Source organism: Phalaenopsis equestris, unplaced genomic scaffold, assembly GCF_001263595.1.
Source record: "Phalaenopsis equestris unplaced genomic scaffold, ASM126359v1 Scaffold000022, whole genome shotgun sequence".
NCBI lineage: Eukaryota > Viridiplantae > Streptophyta > Magnoliopsida > Asparagales > Orchidaceae > Phalaenopsis > Phalaenopsis equestris.
Window position 1 is genome coordinate 1113329 of NW_018164464.1, and position 16816 is coordinate 1130144.

Sequence of the window (16816 nt, forward strand, 5' to 3'; positions counted from 1 at the left end):
ACTTAAAAAAAAAAAAAAAAAAAAAAAATAAATTAAATTTCCACAAGCACAAAATAAACACGAACAATATAATATGACATTTATCTAGCATCAGAACTGATAAAAGAAAACAACAACATATCTAAATAATGATACCAATTAAATTAAAGATAAATGGATCCAAGTATCCAAAATTCACAACAACATAAATTGAAATTTCAGTTGAGCAGAACTAGAAAAAACACATAATCAACTCTTTTGGTTGAGGAGCATCAACAAACACGTAAGAAAAATCATAATCATGCTCCACATCATATTTTTGTTCCTTCTCCTTCTCACCCTCGTCGACAACACTCATATGTCGCTTTCCACGACGATCAAAACTCTCTGTCAAACGTGCTAAATTAAATTTAAGTTTATAAAAAAATATTATAATAGAAAACGTACTCTCAAAGAAGAGAAAAACTTACATCAGGAGCCTTGATCCAAAACTGCATCATGACTCCAATCATAATGTGTCACGTGTACGGTCCTACCCTACTAAATACACAAAACTAAATGGTTTAATACATTGCGGGGCCGGACCGTACACTTTGTGCATTGTGGTAGAGTCCTGATACAGTTTTTATATCAAGACTACTCATGTAATATTTTTTTCCTAAGAAGAACCTTTACATTTGTATATATTTCAAGGCCAAGCAAAAACCTAAATATTGATCATCGAATAAACAAGTAAAAACCTAAATATTGATCATTGAATAATAATATCTTCAAAATATAATTTTTACATCATCATAGTAATATTATTATTACATAAAATAAATATTACTTCTTAGCAAAACAATCAAAATCATAAATTTTACAAATATCTCCTCTAAAAAAAAGGGAAGAGGTGGGCAACATTTACTTACATACATACCATATTATTCTTATGTATTTACATATCAAATATCTAAATTTTTATATTTACATACTGACGAACCAAACTCGTGATATCGCATAAAAAATACGACCGCTATTAATAAAAGTGAAAAAACACATTTTCATGCATGATGTATAATAATATGATAACAAAGTATGATGTATATAAGTGACAATTACAAACATATCACAATTTTATGTATTTACATAGCTACCCCTCATCATTCATATTTACATTCATATAACACAGATAGTTAAAATCACATAAAAAATATCATCAAGAGTTTTAGTATTTTCATGCATATGTTTGCATCAAATTTCGGGTTTAATATCTAAATATCTAGAATTATGTGGGATGTGCATAAATTTCTCTAAATCTAAATATCAAATTTGGCTATAATCATTATTAAATAATTAATTAAATCATGACACTATTTAAAAGCCCCAAAAAAGCCCAACTGTTTGTTCCGATAATCAGAGTTTGTACAGATCGCTTCCTCCGATTTCTCCTTCGGCCGATCGTAGCCATGCTTTCCGGCGATATTCCTCCGAGTCAGACCATCTATATAAGAAATCTCAACGAGAAGGTGAAGAAAGAAGGTATCATCCCATTCCTTCTACATAAGAAGCAATTAGGGTTTAGGGTTTTCTTTTGTTTTCGTCCAATATGAGTAGTTTTTGCTAGTGCGAACTACTCTCGAGCTCTCTGAGTCCCTAATTTGGGTTTGGTATCGTATTTATCTCTTTTTAATCATGAGTAGTTTGCTTGGCAGTTACTAGGGCTTGTATTAGCTCTATCTTTTTCATGGACTTCTAGAACAACTGCATCTCTTGTCTTCTTCTTCTTCGAAGGAGTTTTTAAATTTATTTTCAGATGTTCATGAATTGAATTGACGGTTAGATCTGGGGTTTGAAATATTGTTACAAATGTAATTTGAAATATTGTTACAAATGTATTACGAAGTTTGTATGGATAAATTTGATCGGCCTCCCTGAGTTAAAGAGTAATGATAATTTTCTCTAGATTGATCACTTTTTTTCTTAAAACTATTTTTGCAGAGTTGAAGAGATCAATTTATGATCTATTTTCCCAGTTTGGAAGGATTTTGGATGTTGTGGCCTTGAAAACCGAGAGACTCCGAGGTCAAGCATGGGTGGTGTTTAGCGAAGTTACTGCTGCTAGTAATGCAGTTCGGCAAATGCAGAGCTTTCCGTTCTATGATAAACCTATGGTGTGCTCCTCTGAATCCATTTTTTTAAATAACAGTATTATTCTGAAAGATTTACGTACCTACCAATTTATTCTTATTTTTTTACATATAAACTTCAACTTTTACATATATGCCACCCTACCTATGCATGTAAAGGTGTATTTTACCCTTAAACTTCAATACTTTGCATTGCTTTGTGGAAATATATTTGGCATTATGGGAAGACATTGTAGGTGTTCCATGGTTTTAGCATTCGTGAGCTTTACTGCAAAGTACTCCATTTTACAACTGAAGTACTGAAATCTTTAGTTATGCTACAAAAGTGATATACATTGTATGAATAAAGTTTTATTTGGGGTTTTATTCTGGTTTACATTCAACGAGTTGTAAATTATTGATTTGATAGGTATAATTTTGTTTAGAGTTTATAAATTGTAACAGTTTATAATGATTTTTTATAATAAAGGAATTAATTTTTTTTTTTTAATGTTAAGACCTTCGCCGTTTTTATTTGTGTTTATCACTGTTTTTATAATTCATTTTAACGTTTTCACAATCAGCATCGAATGCTCTCACTGAAAATGAAGAAATGAAGCATTTTCTTTGTCAAATAATGCCATTATTATGCTATTAAAAATTTGCTAGTCATGTTTTTTTGAGTGCTAATGTTTGCATGCACGCTTGAGATTTTGGTCTTAATTGACACAGTTTACTTTCTTTAGAGGATACAATATGCAAAAACAAAGTCTGATTGTGTTGCAAAAGCAGATGGGACTTATGTTCCTAGAGAGAAGAAGAAGAAACAAGAAGAGAAAGGTGATTTTCAGAATTTTATTATGATGAATTATTACAGGATTGCTAAGATTATGCGAAGTTTTGTAAATAAAATCATTACCTTCTGTTTTAAAACTTTTTTTTATTGAAAATGAGCATGGGAACTTTTACATTGCCTCACTTTAACTCAAGCAGTTTCTTGTTCCTTCTCTACTCTAAGGAACAATATTTTTGATTCATAACATTTAAGAAGATTTATTCTATAGATTTTTTATTTTTTGTATCTTTTTTTTCTTTCATATGGTTTTATTAGGCAAATAAAGATGCTTTTTAAAAGAATGAAAATTAGAAATAATGCTAGAACTTGCATATTTGTGATGTAGTTATAAGCAAGCAAAGAAACATGCATTGTTGATTTGTAGGCTAGAACGTGCCTTAAGAGTGAAAGGGGAATATGGCATGAACTCTTAAGCCTAGAATGTGCCTTGTCCATGAAATGGAGCGACCTCATGTTCTTTTACTCTATTTAATAATTTTCCCAGTTATCAGTTTTGGGCAGCTTTAGTCCTAGGCTCATTGGAAAGGAAGGACCGGTGAAAACCCGTTTATGGATGAAGAATATCAGTTCATTCATAAGGAATCTCTATATCCACTACAATGAGGACATAAGAACGGTGGCATTCCAAAATGCTATTTATAATTTGTGAAATCCTTTTTTGAATGATTCTATGTCTGTGTGGATATCTTTACTTTTGATATCATTTTCTCTATATGATACATACCACCCATTCATCTTACCTAGATTCCTTACATTTTTGCTTTTAGAAGAGCCTAATAAATAGAATCTTTTGTTATTTTATAGATTGATTGAAACAAATGAGAAATTCAAGAATTTGGTGATTTTAGTGGAATCAAGTTTGTAAGTAATAGAATGAAGCTATGCTAAAGGGCAATGGAACTTAGGATTAATTTAGTTTTATGCTAAGAAGATCAATGTGATTAATGGAAGTGTATTGAAAACAAAGAAATGATCTTTATATAATTCCTTTATTGATGTTGATGAGGCATATGCTTGAGTGCCAAGAGAACTGATTAGTATGTGCTGATAAGAAAATATATATTTTAAATTTAATTTGTACTTGTTAAAGATGTGTATTATGGAGCATTGACTAGTATTAACAGTTTGTCTTGTGTGACCAACTACTTTTGGATCATAGTAGGATTGCATTAATGATCAAACATTTTCTTTCTGTATTGCTTATGGATGTTTTTAAATCTTTTTCTGTATGAGGAACCTAAATCTTTGCTGTTTGTTAATGAAATAATTCTAATGAGTGAGAATTCAATTTGAAATGATTGAAAGCTGTAGTATTAAATAGAATTACAGGTTGTTCAAATTAAGTAAGTACCCAACCACATTAATGATACACATCTTGTAATGGATCGAAGCTTACAAAAAATATTCAAGATTAAGTTACGTCAATGTATCCTATCTACAAATGAAATAATCCTACAAGTGAGATATCTATTAAAACAAGTGTAATTTATGATCAGTGAAGGAGTGTTTTTTGAAGGTAAGAAGCTTTGTATGGATGGAAAAAATATCACATATGTGATAGAAGTATTAAATGGCATGAAATTGACAATTATTAATCAATATTGCTAGAAGATCAAGTGATGCCTAGGTATGCTAGCGTACAAAGGATGATTTCTTAATGATTTAATTTTTATAGCTGAAGTTTGATGGTTAAAATGCAGAAATGCTTTATGATTGCTATATATGATTAGAGAAGAGCATACATGCAAAGTGAAAATTTTAAAACTACAATTAAGCTAGTTTTACTATGTAAGCCCAAGTGTTAGGCGATAAAGAAGACTTTGATAACTAAGTTGTGTTTATGAGAAATAAAAATATTGAGATTGATGTGCGTTAAAAGAAGGGTAGACTAAGAATGATTTTGTTTGAGTTTGTGAGAGTAACATCTATTATGGAGAAAATCTTAGAAATTAGAATAATGGTGGATTGGACTGAGTTTGAGTTTTCTAGTATGTCAAATTGTGATATCAAATCAAGTGGCCCTATGGTTGAAGTTTTTTAAATTTTATAGGGGCATATTAAAGTTGATTAGAGCGACACCGGTTAGGATCCTACGGTTCTCTCGTTCTGACACCACTATTTTCTATTGGATTCACTTAGTCCAAATGAACTTACTAAACTCAACTTAATGAGTTTCATAATTTTATTTAGACTGTGGGAAGCCTCGTTAGCAACGAGTGGATGCTCCAATAAGAATTTGTGGATGAAATTGATGTTGAGGGTTAGGAAAAGAAAAGTGTTTGAACAAATATTTATGATTAGAAATTATATTATAAGATTGTGTGCATGTAGTTATTTAATCATGAAAAACTCGACAAAGGGTATGGAGATAAAAATGTTGACCCAAATTGTATGGATAACTAAAAGTAATTTTGTATGCCGAATATGATTATGGAGCTAAAATTATAATTTGACTTATTTTTAATCTAGATTTTGAGAAGCATCTATTATTGTCAAATTTATGATAGGCTTTTGGATAAAAAAAGGAGAATTACAATACTCAAGTTACTTGTATTAGATATATTAATTATTTCATTGAACCGACCTAATCTCAATTAAATTATGTTTCTTTATAGTAAAAGATATGACGAGTTCAACGAGGTTAGGCTTTTTTTGTAATAGGAAATGTGGAAACAATTCAATAATATTGGAATACGCAACCAATGGTCTTGTTAATCGATAAAAATATTTATATAAGGCCTGTTTTGGGAAGTTGTAGTTTATTAAAAACAGCTGTAAAACTGTTGAAGAATAATCTGATGTTAAAAAAAGTACGATGGCTATTACAATTTTTTGTTTTTTTTGTTGAAAACGTCACGCCGCAACTAGAAAGTTGCCACCACACCTAAGTCAGGACCAGTGGAAAAACACATATTTCAGCGGCAGATTTTTGAAAAAGACGTCAAAACGCAGTTTACCCAAACAGACAAAATTGTACCGCATCGCCACCGCACTGCCACCCCAAACAGACTCTAAAGCATGTTTTATGGTGTTTTATATGAATTATCTTTGGCTTTAATTTTTTATACTTGTACTTTTTTTCATAAGTTGTTTCTTTTTAGAGCCACCTGAGTAGAATACTTGATCCATGATTTAGTTCTTGTTCTGATAGAAAAAAAATGAAATACTAATGTAGAAATGGTCTTTTTTGTTCCTTTAACAAACCAAACCATACTTGATCCAAGACTTAGTTCTTGTTCCGCTAGAAAAAAATGAGTTACGAATATACAAATGGTTCTTTTTTTTCCGTTAACAAACCAAACCCTATTTTTGCACCAGGGTGTATGGTGTCCTTGGACACCCATACACCTATCAAGCATGTTCCATGGGTATAAACATGTCAGACTATATGGAAGATTGTTAAGTGTATGAATGGTGCCCTAGCTCAATAACTGGCTGTCATTGTTCAAACTTCAGAGAGCTTGAGAGATTGTGCTAGAGGCATGTTATTCTTTTTTTATTTTTGTGGGTATGTTTGTTCTTGTTCCAATAGAGAAAAATGAAATACAAGCATATAAGTGGTTCTTTTGTTCGCTTAACAAACCAAACCCTACTTTTGCACTAGGTTTTTTGGTGTCCTTGGATGATCCATACACCTATCCAGCAAAATCCATGGGTGTAAACATGTCAGACTATATGGCAGATTGTAAGTGTATGAACGGTGCCCTAGCTGAAAACTGGCTGTCATTGTTAAGACTAGCGACCTCTAGAGATCATTCTAGAGGCACATTTTTCTGTTTTTATTTGTGTGCGTGTGTTTAGAGCTAGGTTGGGCGGAGGGTTTATAATTAAGCTAAGGATGTTATAAGAGAGAACAATGGAACTTAGCTTAGAAAAAATTATTATTGAAAATCTATGTGGTTTTTCACCAAGAAGATTAAGAGATTAATGGAAGAGTATCGCAAGCCAACAAACGAACTTCATATGTTTCTTTTATCGATATTGATGATGCATAGGATTGAGTGCCGAGAGAATTGATTGGTGTATGTTTATAAGAAAATATATAGTTCAGAACGAGTGGCACAAGCACATATTCCTCATTAATAAGGATGAATGGGACGTGTATATCAACCATACCCACGATGAGCGGGAGTAGTAGTCTTCGGACCCTGCGTAGAGCGGATCAACGGGAGACAGTAAGAGAAAGTTGACGCTCAACAATCAGAAGAGTTTGAGGTCACTACCTCCAATTTCACTGCTCACCTCAAGCTTTCCTTCAGGAACAGTTTTTTTTCTTTCTGAAGCCTTTTGCACTTTTCCTGATAATTACTCTATCTGGTGAGTCTTTTCTTTGCATTTTGGAATCTTTCTATTTTCTTTGAGTTGAAAACTCTCCACTGATGTTTGAGCTCGAGTGTATTTTGTTACTAAAGCTGTTTATGATGGAGCATTATTAGTACTTTATATTTGTTGAAGTCCTGTATGATGGAATATTGAATAGCAATATAAGTGTTTTTTAGAGTGATTAAACGAGTTTTCATTCATATTTGGATTGCATTTATGGTCCAACATTATTTTTTGTATTTGTTATAGATATATTTTCAAATGTTGTTCAAAATGAGGTATCTTAACATTATTTATTTGCAGATGAAGTAATTCCAATAAATGAAAACTCTATTTAAATAATTGAAGAGCTTAAGCATTGAGTAGCGTTAAAAGTAGTTCAAAGTGAAAAATGAGTTCGCCAACATGTTAAGGGTATACATCTTGCTTTTCTGAATAGATTTTTACATAAATTATTCAAGATGATAATTCTCGATCTGTCTTATTTATAGATTAAATAATTCTGTTAAATGAAATCTCTACTATAATGGTGAAAAGTAGAAGCAATGGAGAATTTTTTAGAAGATAATAGGTTGGATAATAAAAAACGGTTACGTATGTGATGAGAAGTTCTAAGTGGTATGAAGTTGAGGTTTATCAATTAATATCATTCGAAGATCAAGTGATACCTAGGCATTGTAGGTTACAGAATGATAATTTTTTTTATGATGCAATTTTGATGATTAAAATGCAGATATTCTGCATGATTAGAGAAGAGAATGGAATCAAGTTAGTTTTTATAAAACTACAATCAAGCTAGTTATGCTGTATGGATATTTAGGTGATAAAGAAGACATTGATTGTGAGGCTGTTTGTGAGAGAAATGAAAATGTTAATATTGATGTATGGTAAAATGAGATAACCCAAGGGGTAATTGCATTATAGAGATTGGTGAGTAGTATGTATTGAAGATACTTTCGTGGAAAATAGACTAAGGATGGTTTGAGCATATATAAATGAGATGAGATTTACCAGTAGGATATGCGGATAAAATTAATGCGGAGGATTAGGTAAAATAGGTTAGAACAAATGTCACGTGATCAGAAATTGTTTTAAAAGATTGCACATAATATATTGCAAAACATGTGAGTCTCCATAAAAATTAATGGTGAATTAGGATTAGTAAAGTTGGGCCAAGTTAGAGAAATTGAAATAATTTGATAACTTTGGCTGCAAACAAAAATATTCTTCTCACATTAATTTGGAAAGCATCTATCAATGTTCAAATTTATACCAGTTTTTTGGATGAGAAATGGAAAATTGCAATGCCCAAGCTGTTGGTTTTAGAAGTATTAGTTATTCATTTGCCAGATGTATTCCAAATTAAACTATGTTTCTCCAGTAAAAGATATGGTAAGAGTTCAATGAGATTATGTATATTTTATAAGGAAATACGGAAGCATTTGAATAAATTTTGGATGATACTAGTCTTGTCATTTGAAACATGTGTTTAATTAAATCATTTATTTTTTAAAAACACAATTATATAACTAGATAGTGATAATAAGTACAACTAGAATATGTCAATAGTTTCCAAAGGGGAAAGAAAATTATAGGAGACTAAGTAAAGGTAGCATGGAGCACCAGCAGCCATCTGAATCTAAAAGCCACTCAATTGGATCGTCTTGCTTGAAGCTTGATGAACATAAAAGAGTGATAACATTTTATTTTTGACATATTTTTACTTATTTTGGCTCTGTTTGGTGAGTGAGATACGAAACCTTCTATCCACCAGCACTTCTCACTTAGAATACTCCCCTCAAAATCCAGAGGATGAAATCATGATCATTTGTGTAATCACAGATATGAGGGAGAACTTCCAAAGTGGGATGATAAATATTCAATGTATTATTTGTATGTAGTGTAGGTAATATATTGTAGGATTAGTAAGATTAGTAAGGGTAAGCACTGATGTTTCTATTTCCACACAGAAGTAAATTAATCTTTTGATTATAAGTGCAAACCATAGTTGATGCAGGAGCTACAATTGCTTGGAGAGAAGAAATGATTTGACAAGTTGAGTGTACCTCTTGAGCCTAAGCATTTGATTTCATTAAATACAAAATGGCCTTGAAGCAGTCAGAATAATGTATGCAAAGATCAGCAATAACTAGAGACGTCTTCGAATTCAACATAATGCCAACAAACACGAGATGATCTGTCAATCCACACATCCTTTTGATGCAAGAGAAGAAATGTTCATTTTCAACAGGAGTTTGGTCACTGATGAATTAGAAAGGAGAACAGTCATAGCATCTTGCAAAGTTTTACCAAAAATAGATTCTAAAGAGTATTAGAGAAGATTGATTAAATTGATTTAAACTTAGGAAAAAAAACCACCCAAAGAAGGGTGATAGTTGGTACCTTGGAAGCTTTAAAATTGTGGGGCCATTTCAATATTCTCATTAGAAGGCACCTACATAATAGGCACGACTAGAGAAGAGCCTTTTGTTATCTAATCCTAAAGAAATTTTTATAATGATATGCTGTGATCATTGAAACTAACTGAATCTTCACAAAACAGTCATTAATTTGACTTAATTTGTGAATGACACCCTAGTTGGGTTTCCAAATATAGAGAAAGAAAATAGACATACGATTTCATAAATATCAACATTAGAGGAGCACATATTTAATTGGGGAAGTAGTAAAGGTGTATGCAAGGCTTGTTCAAAAAATAATGGGTATTAAGTGGAATTACATAGAACCAAATTTGAACTTGGAAATCTACCCACGACATTTGCAATAGAACTTGAGTTGCGCAATTTATGAAGGAGCCTCTAATACGATTGGATTGATTGATATTTTGGGCGATGATGGTGGATTTTGGGCAATGGTGGTGGCTGATGGGGAGGACCCATTAAAGAGGGTGATAGTTGAGTTGGAGCTAGGAACGAATAGAGGGGAAGCAAGCTGTGCAACCCAACAGGTTTGAGAACACAAGCAAAGCAGATATGGAGTAATGAAAAATAAAAGCTATTTAGAAGGGAGAAATGTGGTGGTAAATGAAAAAAAAAGGACACATGGGTTGTAGCCTTAAATGACTCGACAACGACTCGACAACTAGAAGGGAGAAATGTGGTGGTAAATGAAAAAAAAAAGAACACATGGGTTGTAGCCTTAAATGACTCGACAACAGCCATCAAATATAGAGAAAAGCATAAGGAATTCCACTCTAGAAGCACAAACCAAGGCGGATCCTGCACTGAGCACACAATGAAATTGTGTGAAAATGCGAGCCGTGCACAATATTGCATGAGACGAAAGAAAGTACCCCCCCGCATGCAAGCACTGTGATAATTAAGTGAAAGTGATCAGTCGGGCTGCTTGAGGGAGAACCCTGGGGGAGCACAACTTGTGCTCGCATGTGAGGTAAATTAAGTGAAGGAAAGCCTTGCCACTCACGGTTTTGAGCAAAAGGAATGCAAAAAATGGAAGTTTTTGTCGTCACGGTGGTTGGGATCACATGTATTATGATGTTTGTGATAAATTCTATTAGGCATTGCTTTTCCATTTTGTTTACTTGTGCTGATTTTTGTAATTTCTCTTCTAACCTGATACCTTGAGTGATAAATGTTCTCTCTCAACTATAATCTTTGCACACCGACGCTAACACATTATTTCTCCATATCAGTTGTCTCTGCTGGGGCTTTCGTTAGTGTGGGCTATTCTATGGGTTTGTTTGGTTTGACTTGCTTGACTGGAAATAAGGGTCCGAAAGGAAATGCAATGAAAATTGAGAAGTAATGAAATAAATAATAGTTTAAGGATTTAACATGACTTGTTGGAGTGTAACAAGAGAAAAGGAGTCTAGTGTTGACAGATTGCTTCCAGGAAGCTCATCCATTTCCTTTCATATTTCAACACATTTGGGTGCTGAAATTCATTTCTTTTATTCAGAATTCTTTTGAATTTGAAATTGCCATCAAATTCATTCCTCATAATTCGGTTATGTCCAAACAAATGAGGGAGATGGATTTCTTTTTCCATTTAATTCTTACGTTTTCCTTCAAATCAAGCACCCATGAGTTATTAGTGACTAGTTGGGGCAAGGGTGTCAAAAATTAGCCCAACACACTAACTTGTCTTGAACTTGACTCCAAAATCTGGGTTTGGGTTGACTTGAGTAATTTTTTATTTCGGGTTCAAGTTAGTAATCTTAACTCGTTTAATTTTATGAATCAGGTTCATGATGACCCCACCAACTCAAAATTGACCTGAATTGACCCAATAAACTGAAATTATCTTGAAATCAAACCCAAATAATTGCTATGCCTTTTATTAAACTAGCTATATGGGTCAAACTCAGGTTAATGAGTTGAAGACGGGTTGGGTTCAGTTTGGCCTGTCTAATTAGTTTACTATTTGGGTTTGGTTCAGATCATTTTTAAGTGAAAACCCAACTCGGCTTGCAAACCCAATTTGACACCCCTTGATGGGGGCAGAGCTTGTAGACAGCGGGACAAAACCTCTTTTATTGAGGCGACTGGTAATAAAACTTAGACAAAAAAATAGGACAAGCACAATACACATAAGTTTAAGCTATTTGTGGAGATCCAACTATGCCCACAACCATAAATGATTAAATATTTTACTAAACTTCAAACTAGGAGCACAAAAATGAGTTCTCTTTCTTTAAAGTTAAAGATGATGATAGAGATACTATTTTCTCAATATCAATAACTGTAAAGGAATACATCCACCAACTTGACATGAAGATGTTGTTGCCATTACTCTTTCATTCTATGATATATATAGAGCTTATTTTTGCTATGGCTGAAAGCTTCTCTATTTAATTGAGCCAAAACTTGCAGCACCCTCCTTTAAGAAACAAAAGATTTCCCTATAAGTACTAAAAAATCCCTCCCTTTGTTCTTTCATTTGGCAACCCCTCTCTTTTCATCCTTTTAGGGAAGATTTACATACATACCACTCCATCCTATGTTTTTACATACCTAGCACCTATACTTCAATTTTTACATACCTAGGACCTATACTTCAATTTTTACCTATGCATGAAAAGGTGTGTTTCACTTTAGCACCTATACTTCAATTTTTACCTTTGCATGAAAAGGTGTGTTTCACTTTTTTAAAGTTAAAAATTGTGATCTTTGTGTGATCCGAAAGATTTGGTTGATATAAATGTAAAAAAGCAAACTTTAGGTGTTAGATATGTGTATACATAAGAATTGGGTGGTATGCATGTAAAGGCCTCTCTTTTTTTTATTTGGTCGTGATTATGAAATTCACATCAACACAATGCAGTCATGTCCTCCTGTAATGTTTGGAGTTGGTAGGCAACACATTTATAGATACGAGACTAATGGACTTTGGTGTTAGGTAATATGCATAAAAACACATTAAACAAAGTTGTGTGGTAGGTTCAAATTTTGTAATCATGCTTGGTGGAAAAATTATCTCCACTTATCGTAAATCTCCCATTTGGAGATAGAATTTCTGATGTAAGACGATGTGGATGAGAAGGATGGTGAAGATGACATTTTGTAAAATTTCAAATGGAAACATGATAAATGAAGAATTGATTTGATAATTTGAGTTGAAAATTGCTTGAGACTTGGTGTACACACATTTTTGGTGAGCCTTTGGCCCAAGCTCATGGGCACCGTTTTCTAGCAAGTTAGTCCCAACTTTTCATGGATTTATACTAGTTATGGTCACCAAATGCATCTGTTTTGTTTTCTCAACAATGTGAACCCTAGTTTAAATAAGAAAATTCGGTTTCCTTTTTCACAGGACTCTAGGGACCCTGGGAGCACGAGAGAAGTTTTTTTTTTTTTTTTTTGGAAGATTTACATAAATTTCACCTAATTCTTACTTATTAACACATCTAACACCTTAACTTCAACTTTTAAATAAATGCACCTTACCTTTGCATGAAAATGTGCTTTTCACTTTTAAAAGTTAAAATTGGTGGTATTTTTTATTTGATATGAAAGATTTGGGTGGTATAAATGTAAAAATTAAGGTTTAGGTGTTATATGTAAATACATAGGAATTTGGTGGTATGTATGTAATGCCCCTTTTTTGTGTGTATGTGCGTGTGCTTGTGGTTGGGATGTGCTAGGAGTTGCTTGAGGTTGTGGTTACGTCGTATGGTCATATTCTTGAGTTGACTAGTAAAAATGGATGTGCATATGATCATATTTAATTTTATATGATTATATGATGAGAGAAAATATTATACATCGTACTCTTTAGAATTGAATGCTCTAAACTAGTATCAATGCATAGATACTAATTGATGTTAAATAGTACTACGTTAGATTTTTTTTCTTATGCAACAATTTATTTACAATATTGATCTTGTTCTAGAGATATTTAAAAAATTTTAAGTTTTTTTTTTGTTTGAAGTTTGAATAAAATTAGTTGCTAATAAGTCTGAACTTTCAGTTTCTAAACTTGGGTAGTTTTATCAAATACAATCAATTGATGATAACATTTTATATGAAGTCATGTGTCAAAATGATTTCTCAAGTGTCCAAGTACAATTGGTAGTGCCAAGTGAAAAATAAAATGAAATATTACAGAGAAATTTGACTAAAATATTTTACTATTGATTTCCTGACCTGAAATATCATCTTCTCTATCCAAAGGACCAAATTTGGTATAATAGATATGCAAAAGGGTAGCTCGTAAATTGAGCTTGTTCAGTGTAATAAAACAAATTTATCTTAGAAGTTGGTTTACTGCATCCAGCCTAACAAACTTACCCAATCTCTCCACCTTTTCTTTTAAGTGCCAGCGCGTTACTGATGAATACATGATCCTGTTGATGTAGTCATGATAAAAATAAATCTCTTGAGAGCACTTTTTTGTAGATTTTTATTATTTAACTTCGAATGATACCTTATGAACATAAATGTTTCTAGATTTCTTCAATTTTATACTCTTTATAAGAAAGACAAATTTTTTGTAGAAGGCCTACTAGATTTAGGTTTTTGCTTGCTTTACATTTCAGAACACCATCACAACTTCATTTGGGGAACTACTTTCTTCCTGTTTTTTGGAAATTTTTGTGATGAGAAGCTGTTTTTCCTAATCTTACCTTTTAAAGTGCGGTGGTTGTAAGAAATATGTTGTTTAAATTATATATATATATATATAATTCCCACCGTAGTTTTCTAAAAAATTGTTCTCTATACCAAAGTTTTATAAGCATCTTTTCAAAAAGCTGCAACTACCCCAAACAGACCCGTAGTCAAGCGAGCGTTTTGATATGATTGCATAGATTTTGCCATGCTTGTGTTACGATACATTGATTTGGTTTCAATTTAGGGCCGTTTGGCCGTTTGGATCACTATTTTTTTCTGTTATGGGATTTATTTTGTTTTGCTTATGCTTTGACTTGAAATAAAATATATTGGGCATTAATTTGTTTTAATTAAGTTTAAAAATAAGCTGATTTATTGTTAAATTAAATTATAAAATTGTATAAAATATATCAAACAGTTTAAAAATAAAAGCGAAAAAAAAAAGAAAATTGATCCCAATTGGCCCCTTAGTTTTTCTTGTCCTAGAAATGCTTTATTGGAGATATACCTAATATTATTAACTTTCTGTGCGTCGACTTTATTTATAAAGTATCAAAATAGTCTCCTAACTATTTGCGTGGGGTTATTTTAGTCCCAGAGTTTATAAAAGTGTCAATATAATTACATGAACTAAATTAGCACTTTTATAGAGTAGTGCTAAAATGACCCTTATGGTCAGTGGATTATTTTGGTAACTTTTATAAGTTACCACTTCGCTTGAGAAGTCATTAACTAATTTTGAAATCACTTTATCTATTCCGAAATGTACTTAATTTCTGTAAATATTTTGATTTTCTGGCAGAGCCAGAATAAAAAGTCATCCATTTGTAGTTTTTAATTTCTCTTTTATTTTCAGCTGCTGAGAAAAGACGGAAAGCTGAGGAGGCACACCATACTGGTTCTGCGGCTAATGGGCCTGCTTTTCAAAACAATGGAGTACATGTAAGTTGCATCGTTCTTCTTCCTGCAACTTAACAAAAAGATTCATGCCTGGGCCTTTTGCCAAGTTATAACACATAAATTAAACAAATTTATATAAACTAAATTGAAACAAGAGCAAAGAATATTATCTTAGGTTGCAATCGTTCTTTTCCGATTCATAAAAAAATCTAAAATATTTACTCATTTGTTTATATGATTAATCTAGAACATAAAAATTAAAGCTGTCCAAATTATCAAAACGACTAAAATTAGTGATGAGGCTGAAACTGAATTGAGCATGGGATCCTTAGTGTTAAGAAACCAAAGCAAATTTAAAAATAAAAATAAAAGCAATATCAATGGCTTCTAAATATATGATTAATTTTCCTAAGTAATGAGTCCTAATTGAATTCTGTTAATAGTCCAAAGCAAAATTTTCAACCTTATTACCTATGGTTGTTACAGTCGGAAAAGGGCTATATGAAAAATTTTTTTGCTGAACCCTAATGTCCCTAAAATTACCTTCACTTAGTTTTCTTGCTATAGTTTTTTTATTTTTATTGCTATAGATTATTGCTATTGATTAGATAGCAAGTTCTTTTTTGATTTTTAGGATAATTACATGCATAGCACTCGAAAATTGATATTTACAAAACTAGCACCCACATGTTTTTTTTTTTTTTTTGAACTATTGATCTGATCCATTCGCATGCTCCACAATCAAACCATTAGGTATTTGATAAAAATGAATAAAATGGATGAAAGATGGTTCTAGTTTTGTAAATAGCACTTATGTCCTATTTAGTGTCCAAAGATAATTATTGGAATGACTTAGAAGACTTAATGCAAATGATACCTTTTGAAGAAAGAATTTTTTTTTGGAAGAGATTTGAATGGATATGTCGGTAGAGTGACAGAAGACTTTAGAAATACTCATGGTTGCTACGGTTCTGGAGTAACTAATGAAGAAGGTAGAGCTATTTTAGATTTTTCTTTAGCGTGTGGTTTTATTATTACTAATATTTTATTCATGAAAAGAGACGAGAATCTTACTTATAAGAGTGAATCTAATAAAACACAAATTGATTATTTTCTTATGAGAAGAAGAGATCGTCGAGATTGTAATGATTTTAAGTTCATTCCAAACGAGAATTTAAGCACCCAACATCGTTTATTAGTTTTAGATTTTAAAATGAAGAATTGTAAAATAAAGAATATTATGAAGAATATTATGACTTGTAGATGGGGGAACCTAAAAGACAAATAAAATTATTTTTATGAGTAAAATTTAAAATTTTAAAATTTTTTACTAAAAAAATCATATAATGCTTGCAAACAAATGTTATGTGAGATAAAGTAACAAACATTATTGAATAAGTAACAAAAGATGTGCTTGGGGAATCAAAAGAAAAAGTTTTTATAAATAAAAATAGTTGGCGATAGAATAATAATGTGCAAGAAAAGATAAAATATAAGAAGTTATGTTATAAAAATTGGTTTAAATATAAAAGCTTAGAGAACTTGGAAAAATATCAAAC

General features: G+C 31.8%; 1 protein-coding gene across 2 annotated transcripts in view; it reads left to right on the forward strand.

Annotated features, from left to right (window-relative positions):
• The window catches only part of LOC110018477 (U2 small nuclear ribonucleoprotein B''-like), a 28464-nt gene that overhangs the window by 8688 nt on the left and 2960 nt on the right, over positions 1-16816 (forward strand). Inside the window, exons 1-4 of one of the 2 annotated variants that reach the window (XM_020715807.1) lie at positions 1364-1500; positions 1960-2132; positions 2834-2927; positions 15214-15299. In XM_020715807.1, the coding sequence (XP_020571466.1) occupies positions 1428-1500; positions 1960-2132; positions 2834-2927; positions 15214-15299 (426 nt within the window). In that variant the 5' untranslated portion in view covers positions 1364-1427. Of the gene's footprint in view, positions 1-1363; positions 1501-1959; positions 2133-2833; positions 2928-15213; positions 15300-16816 lie in introns of those variants that run through there. The other variant, XM_020715805.1, reaches the window with a different exon arrangement.